Source organism: Tachypleus tridentatus, chromosome 3, assembly GCF_004210375.1.
Source record: "Tachypleus tridentatus isolate NWPU-2018 chromosome 3, ASM421037v1, whole genome shotgun sequence".
Lineage (NCBI taxonomy): Eukaryota > Metazoa > Arthropoda > Merostomata > Xiphosura > Limulidae > Tachypleus > Tachypleus tridentatus.
The window spans coordinates 2,291,412-2,305,945 of NC_134827.1; the positions used below are offsets into that span (position 1 = coordinate 2,291,412).

The 14,534-nt window shown below is 35.2% G+C and overlaps 2 protein-coding genes across 16 annotated transcripts in view; one reads left to right on the plus strand and one right to left on the minus strand.

Annotated features, from left to right (window-relative positions):
* The window catches only part of LOC143246210 (ATP-dependent RNA helicase DDX42), a 125,149-nt gene that overhangs the window by 103,257 nt on the left and 7,358 nt on the right, over positions 1 to 14,534 (plus strand). Inside the window, exon 20 of one of the 10 annotated variants that reach the window (XM_076492478.1) lies at positions 11,563 to 11,625. The exons of 8 other annotated variants lie outside the window; for them this stretch is intronic. In XM_076492478.1, the coding sequence (XP_076348593.1) occupies positions 11,563 to 11,610 (48 nt within the window). In that variant the 3' untranslated portion in view covers positions 11,611 to 11,625. Of the gene's footprint in view, positions 1 to 11,080; positions 11,221 to 11,562; positions 11,626 to 14,534 lie in introns of those variants that run through there. One more of the 10 variants, XM_076492477.1, reaches the window with a different exon arrangement.
* The window catches only part of LOC143246212 (sodium-coupled monocarboxylate transporter 2-like), a 64,217-nt gene continuing 53,166 nt past the window's right edge, over positions 3,484 to 14,534 (minus strand). For 5 of the 6 annotated variants that reach the window (XM_076492487.1, XM_076492485.1, XM_076492489.1 and 2 more), the window contains exons 14-16: positions 12,429 to 12,529; positions 6,633 to 6,751; positions 3,484 to 6,260 (exon numbers count right to left, since the gene is read on the minus strand). In XM_076492487.1, the coding sequence (XP_076348602.1) occupies positions 6,096 to 6,260; positions 6,633 to 6,751; positions 12,429 to 12,529 (385 nt within the window). In that variant the 3' untranslated portion in view covers positions 3,484 to 6,095. The remainder of the gene's footprint in view (positions 6,261 to 6,632; positions 6,752 to 12,428; positions 12,530 to 14,534) is intronic. The other variant, XR_013025855.1, reaches the window with a different exon arrangement.

Here is a 14,534-nt window from a genome sequence, read left to right on the forward strand (position 1 = left end):
GCAGAGTGTGGATGGACCTTAACCAAAATTGGTATGGAGGTACTCAAGGCCCATGTGGGCAATATATCAGTTTTCAGTTTTACAGGTTGCGGGTTTTATGAGCAATTTTGTGTAATTTGTTTAAACCACCACCTCCTTCTGTATATGGATATTCACCAAATTTTATACGAAAATTTATACGGACCATGGGGAGATACAAATTTTCAGTTTTGCATTTTGCAGTTTTTATGGGTGTTGTTTTTTACAATTATATATATGGGAAGCAAATTTTCATGTTCTAAGATAACCTTTCATTAATCAAATATTTATATAACCCGTCCATGGGACGGGTACTCCAGCTAATAGAAACAAACTTTCTTTGTAAACTGTAATCTAATACTAACTAGGTATAACGTAGAGCCTCAAAACATGAGGATGTTAATAAGTTAATAATTTTAAAAGTTGGAACGATGAAAATGCTAAAACTATTTTATTTGCATGGGAAACTGACAGTATCAATTTGTTGATGGATTAGAGTGGTATTAATGTAGACCTTAAAAGCAGTAAAGGAGATATTTTCCCATTAACCTAAAATTATTACGTAACGCGCCACTAAATGCATTTTAAGATGTTCTTGATGATTACAAAAATAGTTTTCAGCATAAAACGCTTAACATTTGATTTGGCTGCTATTAATATGGTTAGTAGCTCGAATCGTAATCTGAGGGTCGCGGATTCAAATCCCCGTCGTGCCAGACATGCTCGCTCTTTCAGCCGTGTAGGCGTTATATGTGATGGTCAATCCTACTATCCATTAGTAAAAGAGTAGCCCAAGAGTTGGCGGTGGGTGGTGATGACTAGCCGTCTTCTCTCTAGTCGTGCACTGTTAAATTATGGATAGCTAGCGCAGATAGTCATTGTGTAGCTTTGCGCAAAAGTAAAAAACAAGTTACCATAAAAATTTCGGTTCATGGTCACATCATCTCTAATATTAGGAACATTTTTTCTGAAGTGAAGATTGATATTTGGCAGTATTTGACTTAGGATTCCTGTAATTGAGTTACTGAAAGTTGAGTTTGGCTAAAAAAGTGTATAATTTCATAGAACTACATAACATCTTAATATTCAAAAAACTGAAAATGAAATTTTTATCCCCAGCTAAAACTTTATAATAAATGAATCTTATTGCTGACTATCGAAAATTTTCAGTAAACTTTTCAATTTGGTTCTTAAAAAAATGAGAAAGTATTAACATAACTGTAAAGGTTATGGGTTTGTAATTTAATAGAATGGAACGCCACCCTTTATGTTTCTATATTCTTGATACTAGGCGTCACTTTTAATTTACAGAGGTTACGAATTACCTGTAATTTATCGAAAATTAAGTGTACTTAAGTCTATGATGTTATACGTAATCATTACACTGCTGGCCAAAATCTTAAGGCCAATGAACATAAAGAAAAAATATGCATTTTGCATTGTTAGACTCAACTACTTATTTGAGTATAGCTTCGAAAGATAAAAATAAGAAAAGGGAAAATAAAAATAAATTTTTTCAGCATTTAATAGGGAAAATGTGAACACTATGAAATTAGCCTAAATAATAGTTGGTCAAAAGTTTAAGACCATACCAAAAAGAAGTCCTAAACAGGGTAGGAAATGCCCAACAAGAGGTCTCAGCAGTGAGTTGCACGGCTATTATTACGAATAACTGTAAACATTCGATTTGTCTTGGTCGATATAAGTGTTTGCATAAGGCTGGTTGGAATGCCAAGATCATGCCAATGCAGCCAACTGCTGTTTGACGCCCCTGTTTAACCTGAAGCTTTATTGTTTCATGGAAGATGGCTTCACGAAGATCATTCACTGTTTGGAATTGACGTCCATTTCTATAGACTTCCCTTGCCATTCACCCCCAAACATTTTGAATTGGGTTCAGTTCGGGCAAACACGCTGGATGGTCCAAAAGAATCACGTTATTTGCCACGAAAAAGTAATTTGTCCTGCGGGCATTGTGGATTTCAGCATTGTCCTGCTGAAAGATCCATCATTTCCACACAAGCGAGAGCCTTTAGTCAATAAGGATGTTCTCTCCAACATGCCAATGTAGCCTAGCCAGCTGCTGTTTGACGCCCCTATATAACCTGAAGCTCCATTGTTCCATGGAAGGAGAAATCATCCCAGATCATGATGAAACCTCCTCCACTATGTCGTGTAGTAAATGTCTCCGGTGGGATATCCTTATCGTGCCAGTAACGTTGGAAGCCATCTGGACCATCCAGGTTAAATTTTTTCTCATCTACTTTTCTACGTCCCATGTTTGGTGCTTCTCAGCAAAGTTTAACCGAGCTGTTTCGTGGTGTGGAAGGAGGCGTGGCCTTTGAAAACGTTTACGGTTTTTAAAACCTTTCTCTCGTAGATGCAGTCTTATTGTTCTTGAGCTTCATTCTGCGTCCATAAGGATCTTAATCTGGTTTGACGATCGGCTGGTGTCTTGTTGGACAACCCGTCAAATTTTCCTGCTGAACGCCGGCGAAATTTTCTTGGGCCTACCGCTTGAAATTCTCGTTCCGTATCCCTCAGGGTCTTTTAAGAAATTTGCGACAGCAGTTTTACTACGCCAAATCTCACCAGCGATGGCAAGTTGAGAGAGCTTTTGCAGCTCGACAATTCTGCCACGTTCAAACTCTGTTAACTTTTTTAGCCTTTGCCGTGTTTTTACCCAATGTAACACAGGAGTTGTTAGTGGGAGATTTTGACAACGCTTATGCTTGAACACAAATGACTAAATTTCGTTACGTGTTTACCGATTAACGCTTCGTTTCAATGTGGTCTTAAACTTTTGACCAGGTAGTATTAAGGCTAATTTCATAGTGTTCACATTTTCCCTATTAAATGCTAAAAAGTTTATTTTTATTTTCCCTTTTCTTATTGTCATCTATCGAAGTTCTACTCAAATAAGTGGTTGAGTTTAACAACGCAAAATGCATATTTTTTCTTTATGTTCATTGGCCTTAAAATTTTGGCCAGCAGAGTATGTATATACAATAATTATTCAAAATTATAAGTAATAGTTTTGAATACGCACACAAGTATCATGCAGGAACACGAAACCTCTTCGGCGAGTAAAAGGCAGTTTTTTCACATTAAAGAATTAAAAGTGCAGGCGTACTTTTCACACGCGAATTCAATTCTCCATTAGGTCTGGAACAATATTGGGAACTTTCTATTCTATTAGATTTGGTATCTTATTGGGAATTTTTCTAAAGTGTTTCTATACCAACACGAAACATAAAAGTAAACGTTGCTTTATCAGAGATTGAAAGGTACCCAATTACATATATCGGTATATCGTCTTCAGTGAAGCTTAATTGGACGGCAGTAGTGACTAAGAAGAAATAAGATTAACTTAGATAGTTATAGTATAAACTTCTCTAGTTTTTAATTTTTATAAAATGGACGAAATTGCATTTAGATGATGTAGTAATAGAAAGCTTTCGTTCGGTTCAACTAAGTGTTTATTAACTATTGACATTCCTTTTAACCATAGTTACAGAATCTATTTATGCATATCTGTCTGTGGGTTCATTAATACCATCATAAAACACTACTCCACCACTAGCACATACACGTATTTGTGATTGTAGTCCTACTAATATTTGTGGGGTTTACACTTATTCTGTATGCATATACAAGGAAAAATGTAATTTTATAATAGAATGCAGACTACTGTAGATTAATAATAATAATAAAACAACCAAAGTAAGATCTTGCTAGATTTCATAAGTAGGCAAAGTTAAAGTTGTAATAGTTGAGTAATTAATTCAGAATAAAAGTGAAATTGTTTAGAAATAAAACAGAAACGCCAATTTCGCAAGGGCTGAATTTTTGAGTTACACTTTCCAGATAATTTTGAATAATATCTTATAAACACATCCTGAATTACATGTTTTTGAGCTGATGGGGATAAATGTTACACATTATTTATATTTGTGAGAACTTATATTACCTCTTTATCAAATCAATCATTCAAGAGAATAATCGCATTTAAAAGATTGATACTATGTGTAATAATAATTTATAATTTCTTAACTCCTTAAAAATACTTTGGCTGAAAATTACTTCAAACCATGTAATTATCCACAAGATTAAGAGAAAGTTTTGCAAGGTTTGGTGATAATTATTAGGCAATCATGAAAATAATTACGGAAGGACGAGCAAAAAGTACGGGTTTCAAATGTTAATATGCATTAAAATTTAAGTGAAAGATAAAGAACAATCACATAACATATCTCTCCAACCTCGACCTTCTCAGATTGTGTTTATTTTGGTTAAACGAAACAAAAGTAGTATCATTAACAATTGATTATCTGCTTCTACTGAAACAGAAATAAAATAATTAATAGGACTTTCTAAAGCGCAAGTGCCGAATCCTAAAGTGTTAGAAACAAAACAGCTTTAAAACATAAACATATTATAATATATGTTTCCTTGCAAGATAACTACACCCTTGTGCAAATTAATTGAAACAAACGATCATTTTACAATATTTTCAGCATGGCGGCCGGTGTAGGCTCGCTGGACCCGCTGATTTCCTTTAATAGTCATTTTTTCACACAGACGGCGTTATTAGCTGTGTTTTGCAGTACGGTTGATCTATTTTTGGGATGTATGACGAAATTTTGAGGAATATTACGCCATTCGAAATTGCGTTAGAAGGGCAAGGAGCCCAGTCAAAAAACTTCTTACCAACTCAATGAAAAGTAAACGGTATCAGTGGGGTCTGAAATACAAGAACTGGACGCAAGAACAATCGAGGAAGGTGTTATTCAGTGACGTGACTCATTTCTTTGTACAGGGTCAAAGAAGTCTGCATGTTCGCAGATCTCTAGGTGAGAAACTTCGAGAATCTCGCATCAATCAGTTCGTAAAATATCCCTTGAAGAAGGTGTTTTGGGGCTTTTTCAGCTACTATGACGTCGGAGGCTTACATATCGTAGAAGGTGTGATGCAAGGACCACAGTACATCGAAGTTTTGCAGAGAAGAGTCGTTCCAGAATTGAAAAAGATATTTGCATTTTTCAGCAAGATCTGGCTCCGTGCCACACATCGAAACTTGTGAAGAATTTTGTTACTACTACGCGAATAAAGGTGCTGGACTGGCCTGGAAACTCTCCGGACTTAAATCCTATTAAAAAATTTTGGGCCATTTGTAAAGAAAGACTTCTGGGAAAGACTGTACTATGAAAGATAAGCTAATTGAGGCCATAATTAAGGTGTGGTACCGCGATCCAAAAATTAGTAAAGATTTCAGTCAACTCGTGGACTCGATGCCAAAGCGGATTAATGATCTTCTAAAAATAAATGCGGTCATATCATGTATTAATTTGTGAGTAATTTTTGGGTTCTCAGAAATAAAACGCAAAAAATTGAAAAAATCGTAATTTTCCGTCTTGTTTCAATTAATTTGCACAAGGGTGTAGGAAGAAATGGATGAAATCAGATATAAAATTGAATACGTATGTTAATATTTTACTGAAGAAAGAAAACAAACAGTGCTATCCATCATGGCCAGGTGGTTTAAGGCGTTCGAATCCCCGTCACATCAAACATGCTCGCTCTTTCAGCCGTGTGGGGCGTTATAATGTGACGGTCAATCCCATTATTTGTTGGTAAAAAGAGTAGTTTAAGAATTGGCGGTGGATGGTGATTACTAGCTGCTTTCCCTCTAGTCTTGCTTTGCTAAATTATGGGCGGTTAGCGCAGATAGCCCTCGAGTAGCTTTGCGCGAAATTCAAAAATAAACAAGCTATCCATCATTGTTATTAGTCACTAAAAAATATAAAAGTATTATTAAATAGTAAAAAATCCACAAAACTGTGTTTAGAGATGTTGAAATTTTAGAAATGTTCGAATAAAATGTGTGCCTTTTTTAAAGATGGTCACTTTGAAAATGTATGAAAATTGCAAATATTTATAATACTGTTTTTATTATAAAAGTCAGTAGCCGTTAAGCGTTCGTTTTTTTATATCTGCACCGAGACCCGTTTCCTTGAATTAGGTGATTAAATACAAAATCTCCATTAAAATGGCGTTATTTGTGTTTCACAATTAAGTTAATTTTGGTTTTTAACGCTGTTGTTATCCATCGCAGATTCCTCCAGGTTTGTCATACTAGGGATGTAGGAAAGATTAAGAACGTCATTTTTCTCTTTTTTGAGATCTGATGAACTTTCCGAGCACAAGGTGGTCGCTATAGATTGGTCACGCGGCAAAATAGACTGAAACAAAGGGCAAAACAAGTATATTACTTACGGTGTTTCGAACTAACACGTATGCATGCTCAAATTAGCACGATGAGTTAGTTCCCTAGCATACCTAGCCAGAAATAAAACTATTTCAAACAAAAAATCACTTGACCAATGTCGAATCGTAGATTCCAATTTTCATTGCAAAAATAATCGACACAATATATCATTGGATAATGGTATAAACATTATTATAAGTTTTACGTAATTTATAACTTTAAAATATTTTTATGAAAAAATTCGCTAGGTTTAGTAGTCGTTGTTTTACAACTTTCCTAAATCAAACAAGGTTGAATAGCACATCAAAAAGCAAAAAAAAAAAAAAAAAAAAAACAACAAACTCACCACATTTTGACCAACCCGAAACCTTAGCTTCTTCCGCAGTCTCATGGGAAGATAGCAGCATACCTTATCAAAAACTGGACAAATCAACTTTGGATCGACGTCTTCTGGTTTATTTGGACCTGTATAGATTAAGTATTCCAGCAATTACAATTGTGTTCTGTGAAATACCTTGTAAGTCTCATATTAACCATTGATATTAATATAAACACTAACACTTGAAAGTTGTTTTGTCCAAATCGAACATTTAATTCATTACTTTTATAAACCTGGAATCTTATAATCAAATATATTAACTTCATGGAAAACAAAATGGACATGACTAATTTTAAATACAATGTTATAACCTTGATAGTCTTAAAACACGAGTGTGAGGCAATAATAAAATTTTAAATTAATTGTAGTGGGTTTGAATCCAATCATCAAAAATGTTTGTACTTTCAGCCGTAGGACGTTATAATGGTTCGGCCAATCCTAATATTCAATTCTTGGGCGAGTGATAATGACTAGCTGCCTTCTCTTTAGTCTATTACTTTTAAATTTGGGACTCCTGACGCAAATAATCATTGGGTAGCTTTACGCGAAATACAGTAAATGTGCATGCATATACTGCAGTTTACTTAGCCCGAAGTGCTTGCTAGTTGTTTGGAGCAAAGCCACATTGGGCTATCTGCTGTGTCCCCCACCCTGAATTTAACGTTGTAAGTTTTTAAGCTTATCGCTGTACCACTGGAGGAAACCAGGAATATAACTATACTCTTCAAAACAAGAAACGCAAAAGGGATATTTTTGTTATTTTAAAGAGAAATATATGTAATAACGTTACAAGCTCAGAGTATGTGATGTTACACGTGTTAAGACACTGATTGTCAGACCAAAATGACAATAAAAGTTGTGCACTTTGAAAACGGAGGAAAACATCGGATTTTTCGCCAAAACGCATGCGTGTCCAATAAATTTGTTTGAGAGATCTGCATGTTTTGCAAGTGCAACATGTGCAAAATCCCTATAAAAGTGAGGGGTTCTCGGTTTCCATAGCTCAGTGTTAAGCCACCGACACGCAATACAGTTACGCCAAGACTGACTGAAGCACAACGCCATTGGTCGTTTTGAAGCAGGCGAATCTCGATCAGATGTTGCCAGAGCTGTGAATATACAACAAAGCACCGTCATAAGGCTATGGAATCGTCACCAACAACATGGATCAACTCGTGACCGTCCACGATCTGGTAGACCTCGTGTGACCACGCCCGCACATGATCGCAACATCCCGTTACGTCACCTTCGGGATAGGACCACCACTGCGACGTCTATTGCCTCAACCATACCAGGGCTGCGTAGGAATTCCGATCAGACCGTACTCAACCGTCTACGAGATTCTTAGGCCCCATGTGCAACCCATCATGGTGAACGTCAACGACGTTTTTCAACATAACAACGCCCGTCCTCACACAGCCCGACTCACCACTGTCTTCTTGAGACACCACAACATCAACGTTCTTCCCTGGCTCTCCAGATCACCAGATTTAAACCCCATCGAACATCTTTGGGACGAGTTGGACCGACGTCTGCGACGGAGACAACCTCAACTGCAGACTCTACCTCAGCTTGCAGCAGCTTTGCAGGCTGAGTGGACCGCCATTCCACAGGATGTGATTCGTCATCTCATCGCTTCCATGGGCAGGAGATGTCAAGCAGTTATTGATGCTCACGGGGGGTATACTCGTTATTGACGTTGAGTGACGTTAAACTTCATCTAGTGAGCGTGGACTTCGCCTTTGCAGACTTTGGATGTTCAGCAGTGAATGTGCAAAGTTTCACACATGTCATACAGAACTACCCGGAATAAACTTGTTAACAATGTGTCTTATATTTTGCCTTTTGCGTTTCTTTTTTTGAAGAGTGTATTTCAAACGAAAAGGTACATGGGAAATTACAAATTGCAGCCTTATTACATATAAAGTGGCCAGGCGTGTCTAGGTGGTTAGGACGCTCGATTCGTAACTTGATGGTCGTGGGTTCTAATCCCTGTCACAGAAAATATTCTCGATCTTTCAGCCATGGCGATGTTATTGTGTGAAGGTAAACCCCGTTGTTCATTGGTAAAATAGTATCCTAAGAGTTGGCGGTGGGAGGTGATGACTAACTGCCTTCTCTCTAGTTTTACACCGCTAAATTATGGACGACTAGCCCAGATAACCATTGTGTAGCTTTGCGCGAAAATTCAAAACAAACAAGATATCCGGAACAATAATTCATAGACGATGTAAGATAGTGGCATAAAAGATCTTAAAACACCTTGTAAAGAGTAAGCTCAAGTCTGTGTATAACTGAACTTCAAAATATGTAATATTAACGAAATTTGTTTAGAGAGAGGCTTTCCTGTTATCTATATTTTACATGAAATGTATGTAATCAAAGTAGAGGTGTTGCCCCCCCCCCTACTCACACAAAAAGAGGTTCATGGATAGAAGTGACGATTAAACCATAAAGAATGAGGAGGCAGGACACAGATGTGCACAAATAAAGAATTATTTAATGAAAAATAGTTTAAAGTATGAACGACGAATGCACTATCATAGAATACAAGGCAACGCTATAGCAGTGTAGTTTATAATAGGCAAGTAATCATGTTATTATATATAATAATATGCTGTTATTATTATTATAGCTTATAGCTCAGGCTAGCATATAAAAGAGAGTTACTATGAAATGTTTGTTTTGCATTTCTCGCAAAGCTACTCGAGGGCTATCTGCGCTAGCCGTCCTTAATTTAGTAGTTTAAGACTAGAGGGAAGGCAGCTAGGCATCACCACCCCTCGCCAACTTTTGGGCTACTCTTTTACCAACGAATAGTGGGATTGACCGTCACATTATAACGCTCCCACGGCTGAAAGGGCGAGTATGTTTGGTGCAACCGGGATTCGAACTCGCGCCCCTCGGATTACGAGTGAAACGCCTTAACACGCTTGGCCATGCCAGGTCATTACTATGAGATAGTGTCTCGATTTTTACTGTAATCCAATATAGTTAACCATCACCTTAGTGTCTGTAAAATCAAAGTTTTCGCTATTCTCTGGATAGGGGCAGATTTGTTCATATGGACAAAGGGCTGACAAGTGTATCTGACGCATTCTTAAAAAAAAAAAATTGTTTCGCCAATATGTAACATGTGATATTACCTGGGCTGGTCCTTCAATGCCAAACTGTCTTTGCTTGTGAATTAATTTATAAACAGCTAGTTCAGCGGCGAAATAAAACAGTTACTTATTCAATTTACCAGAGAAAGCCAAACGGCATCCGCAGAAATGGAATTAGCCTTGAAGTTACGAGTGAACTTCAAAAATTATCTGAAAGTAAAACTATTAATTAAAAAAGGACAAAAAACAGGTAAACCTAGTGCCAACAATCAAGGGTGCGGACTTTAAAAGAGTCCTCGAGTAGAAATTAAAAGTTACAGAAATGCTGTTATTCCACAAAAGTCTCTTTGGAATTTACATAGATGAAAATCTTAAAACATGTGGAAAAGCCTGATAAAATCTGCACTCTCAGGCTCCCACATTGTCTTGAAAATGGTAATAAATCTTTGAGTTGCTGTTCTGACACAGAAAAATTCTGGTAAGTGTCTGTTACAGCAGTTAATAAAACTTCTGGATAAGTTCACCCATAACTACCGCCCGATTCACCGAAAAGAATAACTTGTTATTTAAAAACAACTAATTATTCTTGGAATAGAATCAGACTATGAGGCGCTTTATCTCTACTTGATTCAATTAGCCGCTAGGGGAAGATAAATTAGAAACATAGTTGAGCGATGCTATTTTCCAACCTTGAGACTTTAGGGATAAAAGAAAACTTCAGTGATCTTAACTTCAAACTAAAAGCATTTAAAACATTTTAAAATGCTCTGTCAATCTTTTAGTGTAAAGTTAATGTTTTTTCAAAAAAGAGCAGAACGAGCTGCAGTTTATTTGTGTTAAATACTGCTTTCTATTGGTATTTAGTTTGATTAATTCTCATGAAATGTTAGTTTGTACTAAAAGACGGCTACACGTTTGATTACATAAAAGTTTATAATCCTGAACTTTTCACCTATTGATCACAAAATATTGATGACATGAAATGTGACACTTTATTAACACGACTCAGTTGTCAGTATCACGTGAATCTAGAATATATACATTTATTTTAACGAGGATTAAGAACAAGAAACTGGTGAGAAAGTTATTTAATTATTGCTGAAACTTAACGTGTTTCATATGACACAAAATACCTTCAACAAAGGAAGTATTGGGTTGAGAAATAATTCGTGAGCGTTTTTTCAAGTTAAACAAATATATTCATAAATGAAACGCTTTCGCAAAATATTTCATGTCATTTGGTGGATAATTTTTGCTCTAATAGATGGTGTGTTTGATTTTCATGTCTTTAATTTTTGCTTTCATTTTCAGCTCATTAAATGGACTGTGAAGTGGACAAAATCGAGCATTTTCGACACCATCTGCTTTTCGCATTTAATTTCTTGCAATTTCGTTTAAAACAGTGCATACTATATACCTAGGTATTACATGAAATAAAGTATCATAATAAATGTTTTGGGTGTAATGTGTTCATGCATTGAAGTATTGTATAGTCTTGCATGTAATGCTTGAATGAAATTATTTAAAAACGCTCACGAATTATTCCTCAGCCTAATACAATGATAAAATCGAAGTGTCCTCCGTTAGATTATAAAATACAACAATAATATGCTCGGATAATGTCTTAAGACTTCTAAAACATATCTACATTGGCTAAATAATAAAGAAAAGGTTAACAAAATATCAAACGTTTATACTACGACCCTAGGAAAGCAGTAACTACAAAGTTAATATAGGTTTATTTACATTTTATTGTCAAATTATAAAAGCTTACTTTTCTACTTTAATACTAGGTATTTGAAACGAGTACACATATGCAGGTTTTGCCTGTATTTTTATAGAGATATGTTGTCAACTGAGTGGACCAAGGTAAGTTTTGAAGGTTTATTGTTCTTTGTCAAACATTCAGTACAGGTAACTATGCATTCAGTGTAACAAAGAGGATGACTCAAATTATTCGTTTTAAACTTTCATTCCATTTTTAACTTTTAATTGATATAAATAAAAAAGTTGTTGTGCAACAGATTTAAAACAAGAAAATAATATCTACAAGTTATGTTACAATTAAAGCATTTTGGTCCCCATTGAAATCCACAAATTGTTTCAGAATTAAAGTTTCATGTTCATCAAAACCCAAATATATGCGAATTTTAAATACAAAAAAAATTATGTCTATGGGTTTGCACTGAAAGTTGCAGAAACAAATCACGTGTTTTAACATAAAGGGTGAATAAAAAAGGTGTCCATGTTGTTGTCTCATAATTAAATTGCTATGTGATCTATACATGAGGAACTTTGAAAGGAGTATAATAGACAAATAAAATTTAAGTTTAAAATGACTACTACAACATTTTGGGGGATGAATTATACATGACTTACCAGACTAAAAGTTCACGGTAAATCTGATGTATTTAGTTATCAACCTTTTTTTATATAGCTGACAAAACTGTTAATGTAAGAAATCAACAGTTATATAGTTACATTTTTTGCCGAAAAAAACGAACAAACTACACTAATAATCTATAAAATGTCGTTATACAAGTACTCACATAAGTTTTATTTAAAAAAAAAATAACTTATTACGCTTCTACCTTTATTACTTTATGTTTTTGTAGCTGTAGCTTAACGTTGATGTTACTAAAAAATCAAGTTCACCCACCTGTGATAAAACTGATTATCAGACCAGAAATAAGGACAGAGATGAATCCAATAGCACTGAACCACATGTATGAGACTCGGTATAGTGGAAAGACTTCAGCACTGAATAAAGGAAATAGTCATAATGGTATTTAATACAAATAAATATTTGCCATTAACACCAGACTGGCAGTACAGTTTAGGTTTGGTTGTCAGCATTTTCGTCTTGCTAGCCTAAATTTTGTGATTTCAATCTCCTTTGAATCATGTCTGGTGGCACTTAGGCCAAAGTGTAGTTTTATAATGGAATGACGGGGTAAACTAGTGTTTCGCATACGATGTGTGCTTATAAAATTATTTGTTCACACTACTTAAAAGGCGTTTAGGAAATAAATACATGGACATAGAGGGAACTGAATCCTCGACCTCCTGCATGCAAAGTGTTTAATCTGCCATATCAGCCAAAGTCCAAAGATTTGCTTTTATATATGGAGCATTATTAAGTGGAATACTGTGTATATGAGAAGGGTATCAAGAAACTGTTGCATATATATACGTATTTTTTCTTTAATTTGTAGACATCTTGAGTGTAATGTATATCATCTGAAACCTGCGAATATTTTCTTTCGCGCGATGTGTTAATTGTAGAGCGTCGAAAATTAAAGAAGTTGTGTCAGGACTATTAAGACAGTCGTACATTATATAGCGGATAAACTCGTACTTCGCGTATGAAGCGTGTTTAAACTGTAGGCCTAACTGTCAATTTTTGGACGCTTCTTGGAATCCGTAATGAGATGTAATAGTTTTAAGTTTTTTATAAGGCGCTGAAAGATAAAGAATTAACATCATGTGCTTCTATGTGTGTTAATTTATGTTAGTGAAGCAATTATTTTCAAAATTAATGTTATAAACATCGTAGTTTACACTCGTATAAAGTACCATAAAATTAGCTAATGGAAATCGTGTGTTTCCATGTAAGCCAGCACGTATACATGCAAGGAGAAACTGATACATATTATTCTTTTAATAACATGGATACTTCCTGATTCAAATGGAGAGACATCTAGTGTTAATTAAGTCAAGGACACTTTTATGTTATTCTGAAATGATCCAGAATTAGAGCATCATATTTGTGGGTAGTGCGTAACCTAGTGCAGTTGGTTGGTAGTCTTTCCTGTTATAAGTAATAACGACAGCTATATTTTAACTTTAAAAGTATTTGACCTTCTATTTAACTCGTATACAAATGTGTCGTATGAGTTGAAACTACGTGTACGATAGTCTTACTGGGAAATTGCAATTTGCTTTGCTTTCAAAATATGACATGTATGTGGAACACAATTTTTCTTGATTTTCTTCCGTTTTCAAAAAGGTCTAACTTTTTATTTTGCGACTAGAGGAAAGGTTTAATCGACTGATGAAATTATAACTAACAAACACTTGTTTTTTGTCACTCTTATAAATCAACATTTATCAATCACTTGAAATTTGGCCCGGCACTGGCCTGGTGGTTAGAGTGTTTGATTCCTAATCTGAGGGTCGCGGCTTCGAACCCTCGTTACGCTAAAAATGCTCGCCCTTTCAGTTATGGTGGCGTTATAAAGTGCAATCAATCTCGCTATTAGTTTGTAAAAAAATCCTAAATCCTTTTTATTAAACCCTGTCCTTACTTTTTTTCTTGGTACTGTGTTTATGTAAAAACAAAAAAAAACAAACTACAATTACGTAAACTTGTTTTGCAAAAACAGCAACAAAACTACCTTCTGTGTTATAATTAATTATAAATATTCACAGTTTAGCTTAAAACACAGTAAAGGTGTGTATGTGACGACTGTCTAAAAAAATACCATTTTTCAAATGTTTGTTTAGCGTCTTCATATGTTTTATTAGCCACTCCCCCCAGTAACACAGCAATATGTCTGCAGATTTACATTGCTAGATACCAGGTTTGTGCTTAATTCCAAGTAAACGAACAAACGTTTTATTATTATTTTCTATATTTTAAGTCTTTGTATGAGTTTAAGGTAAAAAAAGAATTATAATTAATGCTCATCTGGTTTACAGATTTGTCACTGGCTCCTCCAACTACTTATGGGATCCTTGAACCAAGGATGGTTTACGTCTTTTT